This window comes from Urocitellus parryii, chromosome 3 (genome assembly GCF_045843805.1).
Source record: "Urocitellus parryii isolate mUroPar1 chromosome 3, mUroPar1.hap1, whole genome shotgun sequence".
Classification (NCBI taxonomy): Eukaryota; Metazoa; Chordata; class Mammalia; order Rodentia; family Sciuridae; genus Urocitellus; species Urocitellus parryii.
Genome location: NC_135533.1, coordinates 151,308,230 through 151,324,672, shown reverse-complemented (window position 1 = coordinate 151,324,672; position 16,443 = coordinate 151,308,230). Strand labels below are relative to the sequence as shown.

The window sequence follows — 16,443 nt, the reverse complement described above, 5'->3', positions numbered from 1 at the left end:
ACCTCTCTGACTCCAGGCCCAGTGCACGGAATGAACCATTTTCTAGAGTCTCTCAGTCATTCTGGAGTTTGAAGAGCGACTTAAGTTTTTAGGTGAATTTAAGAAGTTTTAAGAAGTTCCAGGAAGTAATCCTGAGACCTAAGGGTGCCCTGGATTTATGCATTAACCAAGCTCCCAGAGTGCCCACCCGCTCGCCCACACGGCCACCTCAGGCCACAGCGGGGCCAGCGGTTCTCAAACTGTGTTCTGCCTGGCTGCTGGGAGGCACTATAGTCCCGTCAGCATACTGAGACAAAACCCCACTCATTTTCCCCAGTTAGGAAGACAAACTTCCTCTTTGCAGAGATGGCTTGCAAGGGAAGCCCCAGCATGACAGAATAGAGGTGGGCTTTTGACTGGAAGCTGCTGCCGTGTCGGGGGCTCTGCAGCTGCTTCCCACCAGGTGCTGATGTTCTGTGGGAGAACACTCCTTGGGGAGGGCGGCGCCTGCCTCTCGAGGCCCTGCCCGGGTGTCCAGTCCTGAGGTGCTCCCCGGCCAGGAGGGCAGAGAGAACTCGCTGGGATCCAGAGCCGGGTGAGGGGAGGAGCCACCCAAACAGAGTCAGGAAAGCCACAGGTTAGAACAGGCTCCTTGGGCTGAGCGCGGGCGGCGCAGGGGAGGGCAGCGAGCACGGGCCTGGCTGGGCAGCTCCCGGGAGAGGCTGCCAAATCTCAGCCCGCCTGCACCTGAGGTGTCTGGACTTTTTTTCAACAAGCATTTCAGCTTTTGTAAGTTTCTGTCACTGCAAGGACACACACCCAGTCCAGGGTGATGGTGGCCTTCAGGAAGGAGGCAGAGGAACAGGCCCTGAGGGTGCTCCTCTGCACGGGTCACCTCCGCTAGCAGAACTGGAGGTAGGCAGGACAAGGGGCCAACGCTCCTACCAGGCGTCTTCCCGTCATGTGGGATGTTTGTGCTTCTGGGGCCCAGCGACCCTCTTGAGCCACCCAGGCACCCGGCTAGATAAAAAGCACAACAGGCATCATGTGCTCAAGTACAAATTTAATAAAGCCTCTGACATGTCTTAATAAGTTACCTACAAAAACAAAGACCCACAACATTTTAGAGCCATCAAGAGCCATCAAGGTGCCAGTGACACCAGCTATAAAAGTAGACTCAGTGTTTTAGATAGTGCAATGTCCCAGCTGCTGAGGAGGAACGTTTAAGTGGAACCACCAAGTACCCTCCTCGTCACACAAACACGTGAAGTTGACACTGGTGCTTATGGACCACTCTTCAAGCCCCTACTCTGGTTCTCAGTGCAAACAAGGTGGGCCCCGTCTCCCTGGGCAGGCGACACGCCACCCAGCACCTCCACAAACAGGGCACAGCTCTGAAGGCATCAGGTCCACAGGAACAGAGATCACCAACTAGTCTTAAGCCATGATGACAACTTTGTGTCTTAAAATTCCCCACCACCTTTTCACCAAAGTGAAGCACACACCGTCCCCCAGAAGCCTGTCCCCCAGAAGCCCGGGGCTCCTGCAGGCCTGAAGCAGCACCTGCGGAAACCCTCAGGGCGGGCAGGTGCCGGGAGAAGGCCGTGCCTGCTTTGCTACCAATGTGCAGGATGGCGCTGAGCGGGTCGGCACTAAGCCAGCGCCTGGAGCAGAGGGCCCGGGTGCTCCTGGCTTCTACTCTGGCTTCAACTGGGTGGTGGGGACGCAAGAGGAACGTGAGGAGGTGGGAGGGTGGGGGGCTGTCACCACAGACCACTCACAGGGCCTTGGCCTCAATTCCCTGGATCTGGAGAAAGTTCTCGGGATAAAGGGGAGAGGCAGGCAGAGGAGCACAGCAGCTGGAAGAGGAAATGAAGTAAGAAAATGAAATGGAAACAGAAAGGAAACAGGGAAGTCCACACAGAGGCGGTGAAGAGGTGAGTGACATCCTCGCCTCCCGAGCCCTCAGTGCACAGGCTGCGCTCCCTGCCGAGGACGAGGGGCGGCAGGACCCAGATGCTCAGGAGCAAAGCCACTGCCCCTGCCGATGGGAGGAGTCCCTTAGGCCAGGGTGTGCTTCCTCATTAGGTAACAAGTGGGCCGGGAAGCAGGGAAGAAGCCATGGACCTCTGGGCCAAGAAGGCCATGTGACAGCCGTGGGCAACAGAACGAAGCAGCTCTCAGGGCCAGTGGGCTCTCTCCCAAGCCAGGAGGCCAGGTGAATGCATAGGACAGGAGCCCGCCAGCGAGGCTCCCTAACAGCGGCCTGCTGAGGACTCCCGGGAAGGCCGCGCGGGCGTGTGGCTTCAGCTGGGAGTTGGGAGCACCTGGACTCCCGGTGCTCTGGGCCTCCTGGGGCAGCAGCTGGGCCCAGGCGCCTGGGCAGAGACTCTGTGGGGTGCATAGAGGCTTGGCAAGGCCTTACCTGAGTAGGGTTCCCAGAAAGGAAGGAGAGGATCTCCTGTGTAGGGGCGTCGTGTGCTCAGACCCATGAAACCACTCCAGACTCAGTTCCTGGGGCTGCTCCACACGCAGCTCACTCAGAGGGTTAAGAGGGGAAAGACTCCAAAGAGACCAAACTATCAAAAAGAAGCCCCTTTGCAATCACCAGGCCTGGGCCTCAGGCCCCTGGAAAGTAGGAAAGAGGACCCACGTAGGCAGAATCGGGAGGTTTATTCTCCACACCCCCTTCTCCTTGGCATTGCCGAGAGCGCTGGTAGCATCACCCTGTGCATCTAGAGTTCTTGAGGCCACAGGGGAGCCTCATGGCTATAGAGGGTTTGGGGGCCGATGTCACCTGGTGTGTTGCTCCTGTTCCCAGGGTGTGCTGCCTCCAGGAGCCCGAGAGGGCAGGCGGGCAGGGCTGGGTGGGAGCTAGGAAAGCTCAAAGCCCGTGTTCATGCTGATGGCGTAGCGCAGCTTCTCCCGGAGGACGCTCTTCTTGCTGTAGTTGGGCAGCTTGAGCAGGTTGAAGCAGGTGGAGGAGGTGGGCAGGCGGCCCCCGGGCTCCCGCTTGCGGATAGTGAAGAAGCCCCGAAGGACACTGCCCAGGGTGTCTCCAGTGTCCTGTAAGCACACACCATAGTCCTGGGTCGAGAGGCACCTGGCAGGGCCCATAGCAGGGAGGGGACCTGGGCAGTCCCCAAGTACTGGGGTAGAAATGGGTGCTGTCCTCTGGGCGGGAAAACATGCCCTAGGTCAAGCCCCAAACTCAGGACAACCGAGTTGAGAGGCCGAGGATCCGGAAGCAGGCCCAGCTCCCAGGGCTCCAGGGGAATCCTTCTGACTTAGCTCTCAGAAATGGGCCCTCTGCTGCCGGCCGATGACCACTTAGCCAATTCTCAAAGAGCAGAACACTGCACAATTACTCTAGGGAGCTGGATGTGCGGATGCTGTGTGTCCCTCATCCTTAGCACAGGACCACCTGCATTCTGGAAGTGCAGTGTCCCTGGAGTGAGGGGATGAGGTTGTGTTGGGAGTGCCTGGGAGCAGAACATTTCTAAATGCAGACTGACATCTCCTGCCTGGCCTCACCAGGACTGTGGCCCATGGCAGGCGAGAACGTGCATCAGCTTTCCCTTACGTATGCAGGCTGAGGACTGCATCTGTCCTACATGAAGAAGGGACAGGTGCTCAGACTGTGCATGAGGAGAAGCGGCCACACCCAGAGGCCACGGGGCTTTTATGGAATGGGATCCCATTAGACACACACAGTGGGCAGACTCACGACACAGAGCAGCTGACCCCAGGCCACTCTTTTTCAACAGCAAAAGAAATGAGGCCACTTGCCCAGATACATATGGCCAGCAGGCAGAGAAGCCGGTGTGCTAGCCTGTACCTGTCCACGTCCTGAGCATCCGTCCTCACCCACACTGCCCCTCAAACATGGAGCCCTGGCCAGACCAGCAGCCACTAAAAACAGCACGTCCCCACCTCCACCCAGGTGCCCATCACCAAGGAAGGGAGAGAAAGGACTTCCAGATGGTTGGGTCCCACCGCAGCCTAGGTCTGCGGGCGGCCTCTGGCCCTCAGGCCATGAGACCTGTGAAACCTCACCAGCTCCCAGGAGCCCAGCCGTCACCTTGCTGACGTGCACAGCAGGGGAGGGTCCCACACAGCGAACACAGCAGACCAGGGGGAGGTCAGGGAGCAGCGCCCCAGACAGCTCTTTCCCCCGTTGCGGTACCTGATCATCAGACACTTCTACGCAGCGGATGGAGAAAGGGGGCTTGAGGTAGGCAAATCCCAGGAGCGGGGGTCTGGAGCAGCTGGTCACAAACTGCAAGAGAAGCTGGGGTCAGAGGGCACAGGAGCACCTGCTCCCAGTCACCTGGGCACGTGTACCCTCTTGGTCACTGCATCACTGACCACTGTTGAACCAAGGGAGGGGTGACAGGGTGCTGCTCTCTGGGATGAAAGCACATGAAATCCTCCTCACCAGACAGCACTGGGAGGACGGGTGACTAAAGGGAGCTTAGGAACAGCGCCAACTCCCACTCAGGAAACTGGTGTGACATCCCCAGGAGGCAGGGCTCAAAGAAGATTGTCACGCAGCCAGGAACAGAATGGTGACCGACACCCTTCCTTAGACCATACAATGGCAGCACTGAGAAGGGCCAGGCTGAAACTGATGGTGCTCCGTGGGTGCCCCCGAGTTGGGGCCTCAGAGCTGGGCAGCCTGGTGTGAGTGGTACCAGTGCTTTACTCAATGGCACTCAATGGACACCCTCAGTGTCCTGCTGGGTTCTCAGCCACACAAGGAGACCGTGGGCTGCTCACCTGAATGCTCTGGCCTGCTGGCATGCACAGTGGTCTGAGTGGGGCTCTGCGGTCCCCCTCCAAGACACTCATCTGCTCTTAGCACACTGGGAAGGACCATGGCTCTGGAGCCAGCAAGGCTGAGGAGCGGACAGGGTACCCGGCACTGGCTGTGGGCCCTTCGGAGGGCAGCCACACTTCCCTCCACAGCCCAGACTCCAGGCATTCTCCAGACAGCAGCACCTGTGTTAGAGCCCCAACCGCACTGGCTCCTGTCTGGACAGATGCATCAGAACAACCTGGAAGTCCATGAGGGAACTGGCCCCTCCTTAATTCAACAGTGATCAAAATGCTATTTTCTAGAGGATACAGGCATAGGCTACTTATGACACCAAGCCTGGCTCCAAAATTCAGTGGCCATTTTGGAGTTTGGGTCTTATAAATATGACCACTTAAACAACGTAATGCAGGGTTGTGAGATTCCTGAGATCATGCAAAGACAGTTTTATGTATGTCATACTTCAAATGGGTAAAGGTCTTGAATATATTTCTATTCTGTTTTATCTATAAAACTACCACAGCAGCTGCTGCTGCTCGTATGTGGACTGCATTGCTGTGCTTCCCTGCTGTCTCCCCATGCTGTCCCAGGCACTCCCAACACAACCTCATCCCCTCACTCCAGGGACACTGCACTTCCAGAATGCAGGTGGTCCTGTGCTAAGGATGAGGGACACACAGCATCCGCACATCCAGCCAGGGGGGCTCAGCACTGCTGCCTGCTGCAAGCCGGGGCTGGCTGCCACAGGAAGGCCCTGGTATTCGGCTCTAACAACGTTAAAAGACACACAGTCAGCCGGGCGCGGTGGTGCACAAGTGTGATCCTTGTGACTCAGGAGGCTGGGGTATGAATTCAAGGCCAGCCTGGGCATCTTAGAAGTTGTTTCAAAATAAAATTTAAAAAAAGGGTGGGAGTATAGCTCATCGGTAAAACATGGCTGGTCTCAATTCCCAGTACAAAAAAAAAAAAAAATAGAGAAGCAAAACGCAGAGTCCCATCATTGCAGAGTGCAAGTCCCATTTCCCCCACCTGGCTCTGCAGCCTGTGTGCAGTCCCTGCGAGGGAGGCTCACACGCAACCAGGAGTGCAGGTCTGGTGACAGGCTACTCAAACGCACACTCATGCCCACAGTGTGGGCCAGTGACTGCACAGCAAAGAGCCCCCGGCTGTCCTCTCCCCAGAAGAGGCAGGGCGTGAAGCCCCGCACACCGGAAGCCAAAGCATGGGAACGTGAGCCAAAGCTCCCAGAGTCAACTTCTGGAGTCATGTCCGCCTTCTGTCCCGAGCCCCTGAATGAGAATGGAGTAGGTGGGAAGGTCTCAGCAGGAATGAACTTTCCCTGAAACGGACCGACCAGCAGCCATTTGAGTTGGTGGCGACAGTGCCACAAGCCTCACCAATGGGGCCACACAAGACTGTCTGAGAGGGGCTGGGGTTGTGGAACACTTGCCTAGTATGTGTGAGGCACTGGGTTCAATTCTCAGCACCACATATAAACAAATAAATAAATAAAGGTCCATCAATAACTAATAAAAATATTAAAAACTAAAGACTGACTGAGACCCAAATGCCTAGAGGAAAATATTTCAAGGCACTTAATTTACTGCCAGAGTCTGGCAAGGTGTTCACAGTATGCTGCCAGACAGAAACACAGGAAGCCAAACAATGACTCCGTTTTCATAAAAACATACCTACATAACACAGAACAAGTCTGTGTGCCACCCAGTGTTCTAAAGCACCTACACTCTGCGGATGTCAGTTACCAAAACACAGTGCGGTGGGCCTGGAGGGAACACTGTGAGCATTCCCAATGTTCACAGGCACCAGAGCAGGGAACTGGCCAAGGTCAGTCCCTCTGTTTGCAAAATATATACTGATACCAGACTGAGGAGAGTGTTCCCTGGGGACACCGAGTGTGTTGCATGTACATGTTTCACTACTGAGAAGAAGGGGACAAAGAGGTCATCCTGGGGAGGCAGGAATGTAGACCATTTAAAATCCTACATTACTGGACTGTTCAGGACTGTAGGGCTTTTTAAACATCCCTTGTCCGTCTTTCCTTAAGGTAATAAGCGTCATTTACTTCTACACTGAAAGGAAAAAGAAAAATGATGTCAGCGAGGCCAGCGCAGATGAAGGGAAGAGGAAGCCCTGAGCCCAGAAGGTACATTGGTGGCCCGTGCAGGGACTGTTCCACAGGCCTCGACTCTAAACCCCTCTCTGGTTACTGCTTGGTAGGCTGCCTGGGGAAAGGAGGAGCTGGTGACATGAGGTCCTCCTAAAATCCCACCTGTTCCAGTGTAAACTGGTATCAGCTGCCCTGGGTTTATGAGACTATCCATGCCCCCAGGAATAATAAAATACAGGTAATAATAAAGTACCTTCAGAAACATGGCTCTCTCCTCAGGTGTGAAATCAGAGGCCAGAATATCCCAGAGCCAGATGATGACCCTGTGACTTCCATGAAAGCCACCGTAGTACACCGTGTGCTTCCTGAAAACAACCAGAGAGGGCTCAGCAGCACGCAGTCGGCACCGTCAACACAGGCAGGCAGGGCAACGCAGGCGAGTGGCACAGCCGCACAGCAAGCCTCGGCAGAGCACAAGTTCACGCCTTGGTGACCCCAGCTCCCTGGAAGCTCGACGGGCACAGAGAATCCCAGAAGCCCAGTGGAAGCCACCTGAGATCCCAGGACACCATGCTCTAGAGCTCCGGAAAGCCTAGTACCTGGGCAGACACGTGGGTGGGCTTTCCTCCAAAGCGGCCCCACCAGTGCAGGGAGGAGGTGGCAGTGTGGCAAGGGGCTCTGGAATTCTCTCCAAGAGGAACCCAGTGAAGGAACTGCTTGCCTTCTAGAAGGCCTAAGAATTTCAGCTTTCCCTTCCCACCACCCTTACTTTAAATCTTCCAGATCAATCTCTGCGTTGTCACCGGAGATGAGACGCTGCAGCTCAGGGGTAGAGAACATCCGGATCCACTCGGGTTTGATAATGGAACGGAAACCACTAATGAGGGCGGCTGTCTGGTTTTTGATTTGGGTGTGCATTCGAAAGTGTGCCATCAGATGGATGTAACTAATTCTGTTAACAAGGAAGAGAAAAGAACAGGAATTAGAGGACATGGCAGGCTGTAATCAATGCACTCAAGGATGAGTCTGGTCATTTCTGAACCATCTTACAAAACACAAAAAACACCAGAGCATTTCTCCAGACCAGTAACAGTGACAACCATGGTGACAGTTCTCCTGAACAGTACACTCTGTGCCACTCTGAGTGCACCCAAGGGCATGCTCCCATTCACTCACCCGGAGGCCCCTCCCACTACATCAGGAATTGAAGTGAGATTCTCACAGGTAAGAAGAGGGTCCTTTTGTACCAAAGGTACTTTTTGGACTTCTATTTAATCTCAGCCTCCTGGACACAACCAAGTATGATATGATTAAGTTCTGCAACAAACCTTAAACGGTTTCATGTTGAAACCTTAGTGCAAACTTGCTGATCCGGCCCAAGAGTCTAAAGTCATGAGAAGGCAGACCTGCAGGACACTTCCCACAGATGCAGTCAAGTTACACCTCAGTTCAACCTGGAAATCAGAGCAACTGCCCAGCTGAGGGGGTCTCACGGGTTGGCGTTTATGAACACCTGGTTCATCCAGCACCGCAGGGGGTGATCTGAGCAGGCTGAATGTACTCCAACAAGCTGGCTGGCACCAGTGACTCAGGGCTTAAAGAACATGAATCCAGCCCAGCTATGACTCTCACAAATTGCAAGTAAGCATAGTTCAAATAAATTGGTTTTGCCCCATCATGCTCAGGTGTGAGACAATAACACTGAAAACATTCCTATTTTAAAAAATCTGGTAGCACACCTGAACACTCACACATTAAAATATGAGTCTTCCTATCACTGCCACTCCTCCCAGGCAGTCTGTGAAGCAGGCTACTGATACTGTTTCAGTTTCTGGGGCGGGTGAAGGCGGGAGCATGGGAGACTTCAACACCCAGTAAGTGAGCAGGGGAAGTTTCTGGTCAGTCTGCAGACTTAGGCTTCAGGCTTAGAACACAGGAGTTGGTGAAATGAGTTTCACGTTAGGCTTCACAGCAAGGGAGGAGTCTCACTCCAACTCAGCCTGCACAGACCTACCTTCTTGGCCAGTGTCTGTACGCCACGTGTACACACAGCTCAAACCATTGTCCCTATGCTATGGCTCCCAGCAAAGGTGGCCCCCTGGGGGGCCACACCCCAACCCATACCATGTGACCATGGCTGTCACTGACAAGTCTTTCTTTTCAGCCAGACATTCTGGAAGCTGTTGTAGGCAGACATTTCTCAGGTAGCCTCTCAAGAAATGGTTACAGGTGGCGTGCAGGCAGGACCAGGACCCCCTGCTCTTGGTGACTCTCCAGTCTGGTCCAGTCTCCTCCCCAGGGAAGTCCCTTCAACCTGGGCTCTTGGTTCTTTCAAAGTTTTCAAACTGGTGCCCCGTGGCCAAGCGGCAAAGCTGGTGTATTTCAATCATGATGAATCAGGAGTCTGTTCTTCTGACTATTCTGACAGTTGAGATAAAAAATTCCCCAAACATGCAGACTGACGGAAGCACCTAATCTGAGAGAACAGGATGCTTGGGAACACTGGGCTGTAACAGCCATCCGATCCAGATGACTCACCAGGTGGGACTGAGCCCTCACCTGTCACTGAAGAGACTCATGCCCAGATTAACAGTTCAATCCCAGCTGAGATGGCACGAAGACTGACAAGAGGGCCGACGTCTACTCCTCCTGGCAGGTCCCACTGTTTAATTAGGCAAGAACAGGGCTGGGTGGACGAGAGTGCACTGAGGGATTTTGCTTCTAGGGACCCAAAGGTTTGACATTTCTGACAGATTCCTAAAAAGCACGTTATCTGAGACAACAGCTTCGGGGCCTCAGCTCTCCCTTGGTCCCCCATGTCTAAGTACGTGTCTGCTGCATCTGAATTCATCACTGCGTCTTCTCAAGAACAGCATTTTCTACAACTGTCACAGGCTGTCATTCCCCAGTGTGAGCTGTCTCTCCAAGGTATCCCTGCCTCTGTGCACTCCAGGTTCAGGAGCGTGTGCCTCAGAACTCCTCTGACTGCACCCAGGGCTACCATCACACTCCCACCAACGCCATGGCCTGGGTGCCCCTGACCTTAGAAGAGCTACCGCAAAAAATAAATCGTCAATTCTTATTTTGCAAATCGAATTTAATACAATTCTGGCCTATGAACTGTAACCAGTAAATTCCATTATGATATTTATGGCCTCCTTCTACTTCAATCTATCTTAATAAATTCTCATGTAAGCCCAGAGAGCCAGAATGAAGTCTTTTCAAGTGGTGACCTTAAAATCTAATTGCTATACTCACTTATTTTCATTTGTAACAGGAATGGTCTTCCCTCCAGGAATCAGTTCATGGCAAACAAGCTGGGGAGAAGATGGAGTAATTACTAGAGAGAATTCTAATGTGGAAGTAAAGCTGAAAGGGCCCGACACCAAAGTCCATAATAATGATGGAATTAAGATGGTATGTGTTTGGTAGCGATCATTTCTCACAAAACCTTCAGGCTAAACATCAACTGCACGGCAATATAAAAGTGTTCTTCTCGTCTGATCTTTCAATATTTGTATGAAGGCTGCGGCATGTCACAGAAGAAAATCTGGTGGGCCCCGGCAGGATGTTAAATAAATATTGGTAAACCACACTTGGGAATACTGTGCAGCTATTAAAAGAGATGGGGAGTGTATATTTATTGAAAAGGGACAAACAGACGGTATGCCAGTATACATGGTGTGAAAAAATACTCATATATATGCCCATGGGAAAAAGTCCAGGGGGGACATAGGCCTGCAGGGAGCCCCTCCAGGCTCTGTGTTCTAGGTGGTTCTTATCTTCATGTTCATATTACAGTTGAATTTCTGGGTCACGTTTCACCTGTTTCCCACAGAGGGTTTTAGGGAACACCCTGACTGAAAGCCAGCTGGGAGAATCATTCTGTTAGACAGCAACTTCTTTCTTTCAAAGAAGAGTTCAGTGGCCAAGTGACTGTGGGGACTGAAGGCCCACACACAGAACCAGGGTTCCGGTCTCCCAGGCTCCTGAGACCCTTGCCCAGCAGCATGCTCAGGGCCTCTGCGGGGAGGGTGGGCATGCAGGCTCCCACAGTCCAGTCAGGATTCATGTTTGGTAGATGATACTTTTGCAAGATAAGCAAAATATGGCTCAGGGACATGGAGTGACCTCTCTGAGGTGACACAAGCCTCAAGTCCAAGAAGCCAGCTCTGCACTAACTAGCTCATGGTGTGTCTCCAGAGCAGCCCTCAGACCTTGTGCACAGAGAGCCTCACAGGTGTCTCCACTGGACACTACTGGAATGGGCAGAGGACACTTCAGAGACAAGCCAAAAGGAGCATCTGTGGCAGGAACAAGCCCAATGCCACGATTTCCTCTTCCTCTTAATGAATGCAAACAAGGACAGGGCTGCTCCTGGAGACACTTCTTTGGTGGCATCTCCCAGCTTCAGGCCATAAAGCTCCCTTTGCAATGGCCAGTCCTCAGCGTGGAAAAGCAACATTAAGTGTGGGGACCTCCTCAAGGGATGAGCACACAAGGTCCACAGGGAAGGAAAGGGGGAGCCTTCCCACCTGACCAGGTGGGAGAAGGGATGTGGGAGGGGACAAGAGACCAGCTAATGGGCAGACCTTGGTTCCTGGATGTCTTTCTGAGGGAATCACAAGCTGGGCGGGTCTCAGGAAGCCCATGGAGGGCAGGAAGGAGGCCAGTCAGGAAGGTAACCTACCTGACCCATGACGTCCTCATCATAGGATAGTGTCAGGCCCAGGTCAGCGATGTCCCCATCATAGCGCTAAGGGAACAGAGAAGGGGAGATGTCAGAGTCAAGGAGGCCTATGCCTCTCGAAGAGTTCCAGGAGCCTTCCCTGAGGTGCTGCTAGAGCAACATTAACAACCAGCTGGGAGCGAGGGCCACTCATCACCCCTTGAGACGGGGTGCCAGAAGAGGAAGTGGGGCCCCCAGCAGTTACAGGGAGAGACCATGACGTCAGGGTGAGGCTGAGCCCTGGGAGCTTGGCTGAGTCACCAGCCATTCTGCACCAACCTTAATAGAGGTGAGGTTTTTATAGAACTCTGAGTCCAGAGAGGGAAGTTCATCCACGGAGCTGTAGAAGATGCTATGGTGGTGCCCGAGCAGCTGGCTCAGGAAGAAGGAGGCGAAGGGCACATCCACCACGATTCCCTGTGGGACAAAAGACATGAAACTTGTGACTTCACTATCCAGGATTCTGGCTCAGTGACCAGACTATAGCATCTCTAGGTCCCACCTCAGTCTTCAACTGGAGAGCTATGCCTCTCCATCATTTAACAAACACAGCTGAGGGCCCCTGGGGACTTCGAGTGCAGGCTTTGAAGCCACACAGCCCAGGGATGAGATCCCAGCTTGGCCACGCCAGGCCATGTGTTGGCTTTCTCTACTGTGAATGGGCTCAGAGTAAGTCTCTCAGTACAGCACTGAAGCACAGCCTCAACCTCTGCCAGGCTCTCTGCAGCTGCAGGGACAGAGCTGGGCCGTGGGCACAGGCAGAGGGCACAGAGACAAGCTCTCAGATGCTGGCAGGGAAGCTTCCAGGAAGAGGAGATTCTAAGTTAGGACTAGAGGAGCGCCAGGCCCTCGTGTGAGGCCACAGGCACGCCGTGTGGGTTTATCTGGTCACAGCCCTGCCTGGGGGGAGGGCAGGCGAGCCACGAGGCCAGACAGGAAGGCCCTGTAAGCTCACTGCCATCTGTGTTCTATCTCTAGGCTCCAAGCAGGGAAATGACAGGTTTGCACTTTACGTGGGAAATGGACTGGAGGAGGACAGGAGGCAGGGACACAGCTGGGCAGCCACTGTATAATGCCACAAGAAACATGTACAGACTGAACTCTGACAAAGGCTGAAAGGAATGGAGAGAGGCATGTGGACTGCAGAGATTCAGAAGGTAGGGTCACTCAGATTGTGACAATGACCTGATGAGATCTAACTGATCTCATCACTGCTGTGACTGTCAGAGGGAAGGGAGAAGGCGACACAGGTGAGGCCTGGGACATGGGGAGGCTGCTCAGAAAAGGCAGAGGCCCAGCTTCTTGGCTAGCCTGGATTAGCTACAAGCAAAGTCATGGCATGTGCCCAGGTGGCCTCTAATGTCTGTTTTTAAGATGGGAAGCCACTGAGTAACTGCTCCCATTTTGCAGACAAGGAATAAGAGGCAAAGAAAACCCAGGCCACCCCCCAGCACAGGGCAGGAGGACTGGATGGTGTCTGCACAGGGACTCAGATGGCTGGGGTCTGGGACCACAGAGGTGTTCAAGGAGAGAGGTGGAACAGAGGCACGGAGTCAAAGCAGTTTCCCCATGAGGCCTCCCTCCCGCAACTTGCCCAGCTGTCGAGGGTGGTGGTCTAGAGTCACGGGGGAGATGAGGCAGCTCGGGCAGCTCACGTCTTTGTGCCACACCAAGCTCCCCAGGGCCAGGGCTTGTGATGAGGCCAAAAAGACTGGCTGCTGCTGAATTATCCTCCCTCCTGGGGAGCAGGTCTCTCAAAGCCTAGAGAAAGCTGGAGAAAGTCCAGCCTCTCCCGACTTGTTGTCAACAGATGGGGATCAGGAGCTGTGCGGGGGCCTCCCCTGAAGCCAGCAGAAGCCACCACAGCCCTTACCCCAGGAGCCTGAGCAGCAGAAACTCAGGATTCCTCTCAATGATAAAGGGGCCAGGGTAGGGTGCTGGCGCTGAAGGAGGGGAGGGCTTCACCCGTGCTAACTCACTACAGAGGGCCCCAATCCTGGGACCACAGGCACACCCAGCCTTCTCACTCAAGCCTGCAGGCCAACTCCAGGAGCCTTGGGTGGCTCTGCAGTACTTGCTCAAATCATAAAAGATTTAAAAACTGGGCTGGAGGTGTCGCTCGGCAGTAGGGAGTAATCACTAGCATACAAGGTCCTGGGTTCCATCCCCAGCACCACAAAACCAAAACCAAAAAACTATCAAAGCCCATAAAATGCTGCTTTCCTACAACACAGACCAAGCTTCCCAGGGCAGTCGGGCTCGGCACATCACCCCTCACACCTCAGGGAACGGAGCTGGCCTGGGTCGAATTCTGCTCCTACCACCATCTGGACAAGGGCTTCTCAAGCCTCAGTCCTCTCATCCTTCAATAAAGAGGACGCAGAGCACAACACAGGGCTGCTGAGGATTCGAAGAGACAACACATGCAGAAACCCAGCATTTATGTCAACCCCCTGGTTCCTGCCCCTTTCCTGGAATCCACCCTGATGACAGGCTGTTCCCATAGCGGGGCTGACAACATGGATGTACGTGAAGCCCCTGTCCTCTCACACCTCGTTTCCCATGCTGTCTCCCGCTCCCTACTGTGCCTACCTCATACACAGCCTTCCCCAGCATCTTCCCCACGAACTCGAAGAGCTGCAGGTAATTCTCGTGAATATAGGATGTGGGCGAGGGGTACAGCCTCTCATCCCCACTGGTGGTCTGTTAAGCAAAAGGACAGGGGGTGCAGAGGTCAGTGCCCTGTTCTCATTTCTCATCCCAGGTCTGGCTGCTGCCAACCCCACCCGCAGCCCCAGCCACCTTGAACAGATTAAGTGCTGGGTCAAACACCCTCTTGATGATCTCTTCCAAGAACTCCTTGAAAACGCCATCCTGGTCGATCCCAGCCTCGTCCACCCCGAGGTCGTTGACGAACTTCACGCGGATCACGCCCTTCATGGCGTGCTGGGAGAGCTGCCGGAGCTGCTCATAGCCATCCTGCCAAGACAGAACCGCGGCTCTTAGGAACCCACGGCTTGCTGCACAGTTCAGGGCTCCTCCCCCCTGCAGGAAGCTTTCCCGATGGAACTGCAGGACACGGGAAGAACGGTCCTCGCTGGCTTTTGAATGAGAGCCTGCTAAAAGGAAAGATCTATTAGGAGGATGTGATGGCTTTGCTCTCTGGCCAGGGGAGACTGCCCTCAAGAGGACACACAGCAGCCAGACAGGGAATTAGACAAAATGAGTCATGACAAGCTCTTGGCCATCAGACAAAGGATGAAAAAACTGGCACAAGATAGTTCTCTCTTTCCTTTTAATGCTAAGAGTATCTTTTAGTTCATGGGCAAAAATCTAAACTTATGAAACACTATAAAATGAAAAATGCAGTTCCCACGTCGCTCAGCTCTGGTGCTTTTCCTGAGATCACACAGGACCTTGTGAATTTTGCTGAGGAATCAAGGTTATATCCTGAGGGCAACTGGGGTGGTGGGGGGGGCAAAGAATTTAGTCAGGAAGAAACAAGGCTGAGTCAGGTGCAGCAATGCACGCCTGTAATCCCAGCAGCTCAGGTGGCTGAGGAAGGGGACTGCAAGTACAGAGTCAGCCTCAGCAACTCAGTGACGCCCTAAGCAACTCGGTGAGACCCTGTCTCAAAATGAAAAAGAAAAAAATCAAAAGGGCTGGGGATGTGGTTCAGTGGGAAAGCACCGCTGGATTCAATCCCCAGAACCAACTGAAAGAGAGAGAGAGAGAGAGAGAGAGAGAGAGAAAGAGAGAGAGAGAGAGAGAGAGAGAGAGAGAGAGAGAGAGAGAGAGAGAGAGAGAAAGAGAGAGTCTGGTTTTCTGTTTTAGAAAGATCTACTGGCGGGGCTGGGGATGTGGCTCAAGCGGTAGTGCGACCATCTGGCATGCGCGCGGCCCAGGTTTGATCCTCAGCACCACATACAAACAAAGATGTTGTGTCCGCTGATAACTAAAAAATAAATATTAAAATTCTCTCTCTCTCTTAAAAAAAATAAAATAAAAAAATAAAGGACTGGGAATGTAACTCAGTGGTCAAGTGTCCTTCAGTTCAATCCCCATTACAAAAAAATAAAAATAAATAAAGATTCCAAAAAAAAAAAAAAAGAAAGAAAGATCTACTGGCAGCAGAGCAGGCAGATGGCAGAGGACAAGGTGGGAGGCAGAGACAAGGGTACAGGAAAGCTGCTGGGCATCAGTGAGGGCAGGGGCCGTGGGGAGAAGCGCCAGCACATCTCTGCCTTGTGGTCAGCTCCCTCAACACACAGGCACCTGCTGGGTGTAGCTCAGTGGTATAAAGTGTGGCTTAGCACTTGCATGGCCCTGGGTTTTATCCCCAGGACCAGGAAAAAACCAAACAACCAAAAAAAAAAAAAAAAAAAAGCCGTCACTCAGTCACTTAGCCCATATCCCTCATCCAGAACTCAGCAAGTGTGGCCCCAGGACAGAGTGTCAGAGTTCTCCTACTGGGCTATTTTGTTTTCTCTCTCTCTGGATTCTCACCTGTCGAGGTCGTCCCAGCTTCTAACTCGGTCATTCAGTGAATTCCTCGTATCAGAGCGCTGAGGTTTTTATTTCAAAGAAGTGTTTATAAAACAGAGGACAGGGCCCGGGAAGGAGACGCCCAGCACAAGAGGACCCATCATCAGAGTGAAGCTGATGTCTTTACATACTGTCACACAATGAGTTACAAGACAACCTTAACATGCTCCTGAGGCCATGCCACAGTCACTGCTGTAGCCATGTCCCACGCTTTCCTGACATTTGTACAGACCATCTCCGCAGCAC

General features: G+C 53.3%; 1 protein-coding gene across 5 annotated transcripts in view; it reads right to left on the bottom strand.

Moving 5' to 3' along the window:
- Nucleotides 1-1,022: 1,022 nt before the first annotated feature.
- The window catches only part of Ube3b (ubiquitin protein ligase E3B), a 50,838-nt gene continuing 35,417 nt past the window's right edge, over nucleotides 1,023-16,443 (bottom strand). For 4 of the 5 annotated variants that reach the window (XM_026409176.2, XM_026409177.2, XM_077796136.1 and 1 more), the window contains 9 exons: nucleotides 14,455-14,631; nucleotides 14,245-14,355; nucleotides 11,932-12,069; nucleotides 11,614-11,679; nucleotides 10,182-10,240; nucleotides 7,693-7,875; nucleotides 7,177-7,288; nucleotides 4,166-4,258; nucleotides 1,023-3,045 (listed from right to left, as the gene is read on the bottom strand). In XM_026409176.2, coding sequence (XP_026264961.1) covers nucleotides 2,854-3,045; nucleotides 4,166-4,258; nucleotides 7,177-7,288; nucleotides 7,693-7,875; nucleotides 10,182-10,240; nucleotides 11,614-11,679; nucleotides 11,932-12,069; nucleotides 14,245-14,355; nucleotides 14,455-14,631 — 1,131 coding nt within the window. In that variant the 3' untranslated portion in view covers nucleotides 1,023-2,853. The remainder of the gene's footprint in view (nucleotides 3,046-4,165; nucleotides 4,259-7,176; nucleotides 7,289-7,692; nucleotides 7,876-10,181; nucleotides 10,241-11,613; nucleotides 11,680-11,931; nucleotides 12,070-14,244; nucleotides 14,356-14,454; nucleotides 14,632-16,443) is intronic. The other variant, XR_003302648.2, reaches the window with a different exon arrangement.